General features: G+C 37.3%; 1 protein-coding gene and 1 long non-coding RNA gene across 2 annotated transcripts in view; one reads left to right on the forward strand and one right to left on the reverse strand.

The window, feature by feature from the left end:
* Window positions 1-12,659, forward strand: part of LOC141646035 (uncharacterized) — a 65,038-nt gene that overhangs the window by 313 nt on the left and 52,066 nt on the right. Inside the window, exon 2 of the long non-coding RNA XR_012545297.1 lies at window positions 766-2,118. This is a non-coding gene — a long non-coding RNA (uncharacterized LOC141646035). The remainder of the gene's footprint in view (window positions 1-765; window positions 2,119-12,659) is intronic.
* On the reverse strand, window positions 8,792-9,842 carry LOC141647536 (NDR1/HIN1-like protein 1). Its single transcript, XM_074455750.1, has one exon. It carries the CDS (start codon window positions 9,619-9,621, stop codon window positions 8,992-8,994), a length of 630 nt encoding a protein of 209 aa, XP_074311851.1. The 5' UTR covers window positions 9,622-9,842; the 3' UTR covers window positions 8,792-8,991.

The following is a 12,659-nucleotide window of genomic DNA, read 5'->3' on the forward strand; positions in this document are numbered from 1 at the left end:
ATTGTTTTTAATTGTTAGTTTCTCTTCCCCTTCCCTTATTGTTGTTGTTAATTGATTATATGACTTTAATTTTGTTTTGTAATTGAATTAGTTAGTAAATTAGGTTATGTGTTTGGTTTTTATTGAAATTAATTGAATTAGTTTTGAAATTGTTAGTTTTTCTTGTAAAATTCATGTTAATTAGTTCTTATTATGTAAATTTTATTATTGTTAGATGTTGTTTGCGAAATAGACTTGATTTTGAGTCGATTTTTGATGTTGTTAAATCGGATTGGGAGTGTTTTATTGTCGATTTGGGGACGAGACCATGGCAAACGGTGGGAATACACGTTTGGCCATGGTCTGAACGTGGAGTTTGGACGTTTGATTGTGGTCAAACGTGGAGTTTGGACGTTTGACTGCAGTCAAACTTGGGTTTCTCACGTTTGGCTGTGGTCAAACGTTGGGAAATTTCGTTTGGCCGTGGTCAAACAACGAGATTTTATGTTTGGCCGCGGTTAAACAAAAAACGTTTGGCCATGGTAAAATAAAAAAAAACGTTCGGTCATGGTAAAAAAAAAAAAAAAATTATGTTTGACCACGGTCAAACAAAGGGTTTTGTTGTTCGTCCGTGGTCAAACAAGGCGCTTTTTTGTTCGTCCGTGTAAATTAATTTTTTTTTTTAAAAAAACCGTGTTTTTTGCTATTATTTGCCGATTTTTGTTACTTTATATGTTTTTTAGTCGATTAACGTGTTTTCTAACAACTTATATTTTCCTAATGCAGATGGCAGATCGAAATAAGAGAGGAAAGGCCATCATGAATGCTCCGCCTCCGCCTAACGTACACGACCATACCGCTGGGCGGTTTGTTACGGACTCGAAGCATCGTTTGCGAGTTAAGCAGACCCACAAAGAGCCACCGCCACTTCGAGAGACGTCTCGAATGGTTATGATGCCTACTCCCGGTCACGTCGGTAGTGAGTCGGAGGAGGCAAGGTCACGGGAGGTTGCTGGTAGTTACCAGCATGATAGAGAGGATGAGCCGTCGGATGACGGTTCCAAGGAGATGCTGGAGAGTATCGGGTCCAAGAGAACCCACCACCACAGAGAGTGTTGAGTCTGAGGTTGGGCCGGGATAGTAGAGGACGCTATTCGAGTGTTAGAGAGACGTCCTCTAGCACCGATAGGTCGAGGAGGTCGAGGAGGGATATGATAATTCTTGGATCCTGAGAGAGCCCGTTCCTGGTGGTCCTAGGAACCCTGGCACCCTACGGAGTTTTGGTGGTCACGTTGCGTTCAACAGTTGGTCGGATCCTAACCCGGAGAATATGAGGTCGTGGATCAAGCTCTACGAGAGGCCGAAAGCTGCGAGGGAGATTAGGCAGATGTGTCTCAATGAGGGTGTTGCAGCTAGGGTACAGGCGAGCGGGCTTGGGGTTTTGAGGGAGTGTTTTACCACCGGTCTAGATGATAACCTCCTTAGTGCTTTTATCGAGAGGTGACACCCGGATACTAACACTTTCCATATGCTTTTTGGAGAGATTAGTATCATGCTCCATGATGTCCAGCATATTCTTGGGATACCTGTTAGTGGTGAGCGGGTGCTTGTGGACGGTTTGGGCGAGGCTGATGATAGTGGTCTGAGGGGCAAGATTGCGAGGTTTTATGGACTTCCTGAGGCCGATGTTGTACCACCGCGCTACAAGAATGGCGGTTTACTTACATCGGACTTGAGGAGTGTTGTTTACCTAGGGAACGAGCATGACTCGTTACGGGCTTACCTCTTGATTTTACTGGGTCATACTATTTTCATGGATAAGAGTGGTGATAGGGTGTCCACTTAGTTGTTGCCCTTGTTTGATAGTCTTGATCGGGTTGGTTCATATGCTTGGGGTGCGGCTTGTTTGGCTTACTTGTACCGACAGTTAGGGATAGCATCGCGCCGAGATAGTACTGGTGTTAGTAGGTGTCTACCGTTACTCCAAGCATGGATATACGAGTACTTTCCCAGGTTCCGACCCGGCGGTGATTTCTTTTTTTAGGACCGTCCTCTTGTTCAGGCTTGGGCCAGCTTGCCTCGGGGTAAGGGCGATTCTCATACTTTTCAGATGTATCATCATAGTTTGGACGATCTTAGGTCGGAGCATGTCCGATGGTTGCCTTATGGGAACCGTCCCCAGGGAGCTTGTAGAGTATCGTTTTACTCGGGTTTTATCAGGCATCTTGGTATAGTAGAGTCGTACCAGTCGGATCGGTGCATGCGTCAGTTTAGGTATATTCAGGCTCTCCCAGTCTCGATGACTATTGCGGTTGTTGAGTCTCGGCCCGCGAACGGGACTTACAGGCTGGACTTCGGGCAAGAGCCCGATAGGACATGGATGACCGAGAACTCTATCACACCGTTACGAAACCTGTCAAGGAAAGCATATATGCCTTTTGAGTGTACTGATGGATACATGTCCTGGTATGCGGATATTTCACACCCCTACCTTTATCCCCCCTCAAACCGCCTCCATTTTCGGTCTGTCGAGTTTTATGAGGAGCCGGAGGTCGCCCTAGCTCTTAGTCGTAAGTTCAAGAATGTCTTCCAGCAAGCTGATGAGGAGGCTGAGAGAGAGACTCTAGAGGATTTGTTTGCGGAGATGCGTCCTTACTATGAAGACGTGTATGAGGACTAGTTTGTTTTTATTTTTTTATGTTTGTCTCTTTGTTTGGATTATGTTTGTATGGATATTTTAGTATCTTTGTATGGATAATTTTTATGGTTTTTTTTTATTTTCAGTTTTTTTAATTTTAATAATCTTTTTATTGATCGATCCCGTACTTAAACGATACAAATTAAAACGTAGTTAACGGAAATTAAGCGTACCCGAGAACTTAATTTTTAACACGATACAATTTAACATTAGGACATAATACAGAGACAACACTTAACTGAAAATACAACTGAAATGGAAATGAAAAGACAACATAAATTGAAAATACAACTTAATGGAAATGCAACGACGACATAAAATGAAAATACAACTTAATTAAAACATAATTAAATAACTATCGAACTTAATTATCTTCCGATGATGAAGATGACGATTCCTTATCTTCTTCATGATCTTGAGCCTCAATTTCTTCAGGTTGGGTAACCATATATTGAGACAACAAATCATTGATGTAGAGATAAACATTTTCTAGGTTGAGCACTCTACCGGCATATAAGTCTGATAGTCTTGCGTAATCGATCACGGTGAGGATGCGCTCAAAATATGTAAAGAGATCACTTCTTAACCTGCGAAACTCCCACATCTTCTCGGTTACTGCTTCATCAGAAACAACCTCATCTCTAACTGCTGGAGTTAGAATTTGATCCGGGTTTCCGGATAAAATTATACAAAGGCTACCAATTGGAGGATTTTCAAGCATGTGCTATACAGTGGACTAGGAACCACTAATTCAAGTCGAGAAACTAGAACTGATAAATTTTGAACAATTAGATCGATTCTGCCTTGATAACCTCTGATTTTCTGAGTATTTGTGAGAACCATTTTAATATTGTAGTGAGTGAATAGGATTGGATGTTGTGATTGAAATTGACATAGAATGGCCTATTTATAAGCTCTGAACTGTAACGGCTATTTTTGAATTATAACCGCTATTTTTGAATTATAACGCTTTTTTTGAAATTTAACGGTTATATTTGAAATGTAACGGCTATTTTAGAATTATAACGGTTTTTTTGAATTATAACGGTTAATTTGAATTAAAACGGTTATTTTTGAATTGTAACGGTTTTTTTGAAATTTAACGGTTATATTTGAAATGTAACGGCTATTTTTGAATTGTAACGGTTTTTTTGAAATTTAACGGTTAATTTGAATTGTAACGGCTATTTTTGAAATATAACGGCTATTTTTGCATTGTAACGGGTTTTTGTCTGAATCTCAACTATATTAACATATTCATCTTCTTCCAGTTTTCAATCATCCTCATCTTCTTCTACTTTTGACTTCTATTTTCTTCCTCATCTCTCCACTAATGTCGACATCATCCTCAATGTGGAGAAACCACCCAATTGAAGGCCTTAACTTTAAGAATCAATGTTGCAATCGTTGTGGCAAAACCGCTATCATCAAGATTTCCAGGGCAATTAATAATCCAATGAAAGCGTATTTAAAGTGTTTAGATTGCAATAATTTTGTGTCGTGGTTGACTGAAGATCATTTGACAATAACAAAAAGGTTGAAGATAGCATGTGAAGATGAAGGTGGTGATGCATCAAACCTGGAATATACCCTAGTCTGAGGATCCTGCTTATTATTCCAAGTGTAGAAAGATCCAACAGCAAGGCTATCCAAAAATGGCAATAATCAAGGCAAGCTTGGAAATCTTCCATTTCCTCAGTGGATTGACCTCCTAGTCTCTCAGAGGGGTTCAAAACACAGTTAAAGTCCCCACTGAGAATCCAAGGAGCAAGAATACTGTCTGAGCAGCTATTCAAATCATGACATAATGACTTCATATCAGTTGTATCATTATGGGCATATATCATTGTGCAAAAGAAATAGAAATTAGAACTAATTTCAGTCACTTCCATGTGAATTAATTGGGCACTATACTGAACAAAATGCACATGTAAAATAGAAGCATTCCACATCACCCATATTCTCCCTCCAGGATGGTAAGAGGTATTAGTAGATAGAGACCACCCATCACACACACTTGAGCTGACAGAATTTAGAGAAACCTTTGTCTCAAGGAGACCAAATAAACCTAAACCATTTAACTTGTGTTTGTTTGGATGGGTTATTCAATCCCCTAATATTCCAAAAGCCAATGTTATGCATTACTCCCAGAAGGGAGTAACACACTACCATTAGTACCAACTCCAACCCTTGGTGCTGCACTGACCAAAGCATTGTTAATTCCAACTTTGGGTGTAGCATTATTAAGAGCATCCTGAAAAGTATATTGGCTCAGAGAAGAAGATGCTTTCCCTGCTCTAATAATCTCTTTTCTGCTTAATGTAACTGGTGGCCTAGCAGGAGTATTAACAGATTTAGAATTACCATCTTTAGATCAAGTAGCCTGAAGTTTTTGTTGTAACGCCTCATGGGTTTTATTCACTACAGGAGTAGCAGGAACAATCACAACAGGAGACACTGGTTTAGGAGGTACAATAGTAGCAACAGCAGCATAAATTGGTTTTTTGCATGGGATCCATTTGTGGGTTACAGGGATAGGTTGGCCAGAAGACTTAGGTTTAGGCTTCCTGCAATTTTCAGCTTCATGCCCTATACCCCCCACAGACCGTGCATAAGATTGGTTTCCACTCACATTCAACCACAATCTTAACAAGTTTTCCTTCCTCATCTAGGAACTTAACCACATCAGGGAGCTTTTGACCAAAAGGTACCTCAAGTAGGACACGAGGAAACCCCAATCTGGTTTTGTCCATAGTAGAGACATCACTACGAATGTACTTACCCGCCGAGCCAGCTATTTTTGGCAAACATTTAACCCAATATTTTAAAGACAAATCTAATAATTTAATCCAAACTGGTACATTCTTAACATTTCCTTTTGTCAACTCAACATTGTCAGTCCAACTGCGCACAATAAGAGGTTTATTGTCAAACAAGTAGTGCCCTTGTCTGAGAACAACCTCTTTACTTTGTTCATTCGCAAACCGAACTAAAAAAATACCATTGGGCAGAAATGATACCTTATCAATGGAGAAATTCGCCCAGATACTTCTGATAAAACCTTCAACCACATCTAACGGTGGATTAGCACCTAAGATAAAGTAGTACACAGATGGCTTCCAGTAGTTAAGTTCCTCCTGGACATCCTCAGGAGTGAACTGCAGTAAATCTTTAGGCTCCTCCTCAATACTGGTTAAAACTGGCTCTTTCTTCCCTTGAACAACCCATACTTCACCACTTTTATTAATGTCCACAGACTCAAGCTCAAATGGAGTCAAACCCACTATTTCATTCACGTTCTTCACCTTATTGACGGTCGATTCCGACGGGCTAGTTTTTTTTGGATTATTTAGGATAGAGGTAGACGAAGAAGAAGTATTTTTTTGGTTTTGTGGTAATTTGGAAGCAGAATTTGATTTGGTCGAGGTGGATCTCGCCATTATTAAAGACGACACACAAAAACCTAGAACTTTACCTTATTTCAGAACTTTTTCTCTCTCTATTTTTTGTCTCTCAATTTTCTCTCACAATCTCCTTAAATAATAATTTTCCCTATCACCATCATTTTCCTTTATTTTTATACATAAATTTAAAACCCTTAAATGTTAAAATGTGATTCAGACCATTAATAAAAACTTATCTCTTTTTAGAAAATAGAGAAAAAATAGACTCACATAATGCTTCCAAGGGCCGGGCAGCCTAGACACGATAGTGAGATGATGCGCCCTTTTCTTCACCTTCGCATCAGCTTATGAATCAAAATCAAAACCTTGACAATTAGGCATATCTCAATCTCTTGTAGTCTTGTGTACGGTCTATGTTCTTGCCCTTTTTAATGGTCACTCCAATACTTTCCATCATGTGCCTTTATTATTTCTACCTTAGTCTATCACTCTACGTAAAGGGACCACATTTTACTCGTAATTGTTTTTCTTTTTTAATTAGTCTTGCTGAAGACGGGTCGGAGTAAGTGACGCACTCACAAAATGGATAGGGGGATAAGGTGGGGCACTCCCATGTGCTTCCCTCTCTCCTCTATTTAGGTCATTTGTGGCAATGAGGGAGCCGTGGCCCTTTTTTTGGACTCGCAGAATAAATTTCCGAATATACTCCCTCCATACCAATCCAAAGGTAACATTGACCAAAATGGCACTATTTATGGTCGTAGGGAATTTTCGATATTATTCTTAATCTATAAGACAAAATATAGTCATGTGAAATCTTGTTTGATTTATCGTCATGAATGCTACAAGTATATCAATTTTTTTATAATTTTTAATAATGTGTAACTAACGATATTCACGTTGCAAAACGTGTCTCGACAAGTGTGAAAAAGTCAATGTTACCTTTGGATTGGTATGAAGGGAGTACGTAATAGCCTATAAATCACGTATGTCAGGTAGGTCATATAAGGGTGGTAAGTCAAAATTTACAAGACACGGCTTCAGGCCATAAGCATTTTATAAGATTACTTTTAATGAGATTTAAACCCAAAACCTTTTTTCAATGAAATTTGTTTCTATTTCTACACTTCTACTCAGTGGTATAATGACTTTGAATTCTCCATCTATAGACGGGCTAAAATTGTAGGAATTTAATAAGATGTGACGAATAATGGTTATCTAATAAGGAGTACTAAGAAATATGCAACAGTTTTTTTTAATATGACTATTCTCACAACTTTGTTTAGATATTACTTTTTGTTTTCTCTCTCTCTCACATATACAAATATACAAATTTCTCAATCTATTTTATGAGAAGGGAGAGCTTGCTTCATGATAATCTATTTAGTCGAATCCTTATAGACTATGAAATTTTATATCCTTTCACAAACAATTTTCTTTTACAAATATATTGATTTTAAGTTCAATTTTTATATCTCACTGATTTTTGCAAAATCAAAAATTACAAGTACAAAATTTTGCATTTTTTGGTATACAAGGTCACAAGGATAAGCATCGAGGCAAGTTGTCAGCCACTTTCTTGCTAGCATAAATAAACAAATACTGTAGACAGTTGGAATGTTCCACAATCCACATTGTAGAATCAAATTATCAAACTTAATCATATTGACATGATTGAGATGTGTCGTTTCTATACGAATTAAAAGGGAGAAAACACAAATTCTTGTTTCAGACGGACACTTTTGGTCTTATTTGTCAGACGGATAAAATGTTGCCATTTTTTAAGAAAATGTAACCAATTAATTCACAAAATGTTATAACTAAAGGTGTCATTTTTTACCCTGAAAATGATGTGAACAATAATGGTAACATGTTATCAGAAAATAACAACATTTTATTGTAAAATGATGACATGTTACCCGTCTTATTTCAGACCAAAAGCAATGATCTTAAGAAAAACGGACTGGGGAGAAAAAGAGCAGATTCCTGAAAACAAACCAAACTAGATTATTGCACCTACAAGAATTCTCGTTCATTTTATAATAAATTGTGTTTATTATCTGATAAATAAAAACATATAAATTACTTTTTATCTTAAAATAATCATATTTACGCGGTTAATTTATGACCCGTCACTTGAGAGATCAACCATCCCTTGCACATAAGGTTTGTTTAATTAATTAGGTTTGTCACTACAGCCTGTTCTATCCATTAAATTAAACACACAAACTTCATTATCATCCCCCCAATAATTCAATTTAGTCGGTTAATAAGTAATCATCAGTATAATACACATTATAATCGTCAGTAATATTATAATATTGGCATTTTGTGTTGTTTGTATTCACTCAACATTCTTCCTAGCTAGTCAGTAATTGTGCATATCAAATCACCAACCCTACATGACCATTCCCCCTTTCATGTTATCGTTCACCGAAATCCACATATTAAGCGACGACTCGGCCCTTACTATATAATACGGACTCCCTCCGTTTCATTTAATAGTTACTCCGTATTTATATTTGAAGTCACTCTCACAAAAACAACTATAGTAGAAACGTGTAACAATTTACTGAGACAAAGGAAGTATAAAATATAAATGAGAACAATACAATTTATGTAATAATAATATATTAATGTTCCCAATTTGAATGTATCACCTCCATGTGTATTTCTCCTTAATTAATTACCCACCAACCCAACATTTCCATTCTCCCCTTCATCTTATTGTGCAACAAAATTCACAAATATAGAAAATTACTTCCTAATTGCTAACATAAGATATAGAAGTATGAAATTAATGAAAGAGCTAATTAACAAGGGAGTATACGTACTCAAAACAATACATAAAGACGATATTGAAACTCAGTACCATCAATATGGCGCTTTAGCCCCAGTAATTGATCCTCCTCACACGCTAACGTCGCAACTCTTACTTAGTGTATACTTGATGACATTACGTGACACATAAATCCCATTATCAGTATTCCCTATAGGAATATAGGCATGACAATTCACATGAATTCGGTATGAACCACTAACATAAGTCCCAACTTTAAATCTCACCCGTCCATCCATCTTGATCACAAGCTGCACGCTTCCCATAGAAATATCTTGATTGATTTCCGCACCCAGGTACGGTGCGATAGGCACACTGGGACCCTGTAGATAAGGAGACCACACGTTCATACCATTGGCATCCTGATAAGTAGGTGGAATTGAAGTTGGTAAGGTGATCTGCTGATTTTGATAAAACGCATAGGTTATCAGCCGATCGTAGTAAATTCCGATCTTGTCGTTTGGGTTTCGGGTTTGGACCGTGACCTGAAACACCGAGTTAAGCTGTGTTGGACTTGTGAGGTTGAAGCTATACAGGGTGGCGTCTTGGAGGACGAACTTGGGCTTTGTAGGCCGTAAGACGGCCCAGATAATCAGAATTATGAGAAGTACGAGGACAATGAAGGTCAGGATGCCAAAGGCAATTCTCTTTAGGAGCTTCTTTCTTTTGTCCTCGTGGTGGCCGCAATCTTTAACACCCATAGTTCGTACCCTTGAGTATAACTGCTAAGAATTTTTGGGAAGAGAAAAGAAAAAAGGAAGAATTTTGTGAAAGAAAGGAGGAGATTAATTGTTTTGGTTTGTAATTTTGAGGAATTTAGGTGAACTTTACGTGTGAAAGAAGTGCATAAATAGTAGGGAGAGTTTGGCTTAAGGAAGGTGAAGGAGTTGACTAGGAAGACTAATGCATGGTGGACTGGTGGTATATATATTTTTTTTTTTTGGAAAATGAAAGGGAATGGTGGTGTATATTTTGGGTTGAACCTAGAATACAAAAATTTAAGAGAGAAGTATCCATTTTAAGATTAAAATTGATTAAAAATAATTAGATAATGGAAATTAAATAATTACAAGATACAAGAAATAATATAAACTAAATAATTACAGAGATTGCAAGCTTGGGATACAAGGTAAAAGATACGACATTTTCACAATATCTAAATTTCCTTAATAAAAATAGCATAAGTAAGATAAAATCAGCAGAATAATCATAAACTATATGCCAAGAAAAATTGTGTTATTTATACAAGTGAGATGTTATTTAATTCTTTTTATTCGAGATCCGTTTTGGTGAGATCCGTTTGTCTATCTCTATTTTCGGAGTTTTTTCAGTCCTTGTTTTTCTAGGTTTTAGTTCTATTGGAAATATAGATAAGAGCGCTTTGGTTGTTCTTCATATGGTGAAGATGCAGAAGATCAGTTTCGTAATAGATCGTTATATGGTATTACATATGTTGTCAATTTGTTGGTTGCACTCAATTTGGTCAGATGAAATCGTCTCTCGTCAAGGCTCAAGAACCTATGATCCTCTTGTGAAAAAATTGTTTTGCGGCGATATGATAGAGGACATGCTTTGGAGCAATTCAAGTTTACAGATCTTTCTTTGAACAAGATTTTATTTCATTTGGTTCTAATCGAGTTGTATCCGTTCAAATTTATCACATGTTGTAAATGTCGTATGACTATTTATTAATAAATTGATCCTTTCTTTCAAAAATAATAATAATAATAATAATAATACTACTGTAAATGGTAGGTATGTATAAGCGTGTATATGTGGAGGATGCAGTAACATGGGTTAGTGTTTGATTGCTTTATTTACGTATCCATAATTTATGGTTGGTGATGTATACTACTCCGACTAAGTTGCAAGTCTTGCTAATACACTACCTTTACACGTTGCTTTCCAATTACAATTATTATTGCTGATAATAATAATATTATTATTATTATTATTATTATTGTTATTATTAATATTGAGTACGTAAGTCGTAAGATAATGGCCATACGTTGTTTATTTACAATTTGCAACCATGGTATGATTAGTATGATGAGAACGACATGCGACATGGTTGTCAAGATGAATTTCACTCTCTAATTTCCTATCTTCTTAGAATCTTCACTCTGTCGTGGTGAATGTTAATAATGGTAAACTTGGTAAACCGAATTAGATGTGATTTGACAGTGTATGTTATAACTTATATATAAGGTTAGAATAATAAATATAAGATCGAAAACAAGTATTAGTGCTATATTTTTGAATGTTGCAACTTAATTTCGAGTCATGATTCATGCGATTGGGAGTTTAGTTTTCCCTAAAAAGTGGTATTCAACCAAAGAATCGTTATGCAAAGGTGCGTGGTAATATATAGATCATCGTACAGTTAGGGAATTACAACGTTAAATTGATGAATACGCTTAGTTTTGTGAAAGGTACACAATGATTTCTGAATAGAAATATTTGTGCAAGTATATGGGAAATTTAATAGAGTAAAATTGATAAAAATGGAGGTAATGGTGGAGCGATTCAGGCGAGTAGATGAAGTAATTGAGTATTGACTGTGCAAATAGGTGACAAAAAAAGTGTAGTCTAGTAGATAGAAGGTAGGTAACATACGACGAATGTTGAATTGGAAGAATAATAAGAAGAAAACAAGAAGGTTCGTAGTTGCTAAAAAACGACGTTTTGTCAGCTATGTTTCCTTTGAATATTCTGCATTCCTGCTATCAACTCCTACTTACATTTATTCTTTCTTTTTTTGTGACTCAACCTACTGCAACATTAGCTTCAACCAGAGCATCCTCCACATGGTTGTTTTGCCCAAACTAGGCCATTACTATTGTTGCTCAATCCTAAATTACTGGAATAAAGCTATAATGGTGTGATGATTTATTAATTTGTTACAATTTGTAGTATTATACAAAATTGACCCAACCTGAATAACCCGACCCGAACTCAAACTCAAGTTCACGCAACAATCCGTATTGCTTTTGACAGTCTTCAGCTTGTGACCTCTCAGAGCCGCTCCCCCCACTTGCCTTCCCATTTGTACTCCCACTTGCTTTTTGTGAGAAGTCTCTTTGAAGAGACGGATTTTGTCCATCTTCAATGACAGTTTGGGATCGCGCAATTGGGGTATTATGTTATGATGTATATTGATTATTCGGAGTAATGTTTATTATTGGAGCAACCTTTTTATCGGTTTAATCCAATTTTTTCTTGTAAATCACTTATAGAGTCGAAAAGTGTCGAGTCACTAGGGCCTTCTCAGGCCGAGTTTGTTTAAATTAAGGGTCCTTTTAGTCGGAATAATGAGTTAATCTTCCCGTCCCAATGATTGTCATGACTAATGTTTTTTTGACTCATGTGTGGAGCTTTGTATGAGAGGAGAACCCGAAATCCCGAGCATGAAACTCTAGTCACACTCGTAGACAAGCAATCACGCGGAGACGGCCTTGCATGAACCAATTTCGGGGTCGACATTCCTTGATAGGAAGCGTGGAAGCTAAGTATTGAAGAAATCATGTGAGAAGTGAAGAATTGGAGCGAAAAGGCAGTCCAGAATGCAGCCTGCGTCATATGACGCAGCCTGCGTCGTTTTACGCAGGCCTGCGGTGTCTGACGCAGCCTGCGTCTTCCCCAGCTTTGTGAAGTTGATCTACCGTCCTTAATGATTTTGAGGCAAGCCAAATCCGTGTTTAACCTAGATGGGGGTGCAGCCTTATATATAGTTCATGTT

The sequence above is a fragment of the Silene latifolia genome, chromosome 3, assembly GCF_048544455.1.
Source record: "Silene latifolia isolate original U9 population chromosome 3, ASM4854445v1, whole genome shotgun sequence".
Lineage (NCBI taxonomy): Eukaryota > Viridiplantae > Streptophyta > Magnoliopsida > Caryophyllales > Caryophyllaceae > Silene > Silene latifolia.

Coding starts and splice junctions, on each gene's coding strand:
- LOC141647536 (XM_074455750.1), bottom strand. CDS start 9,621: ATGGGTGTTAAAGATTGCGGCCACCACGAGGACAAAAGAAAGAAGCTC.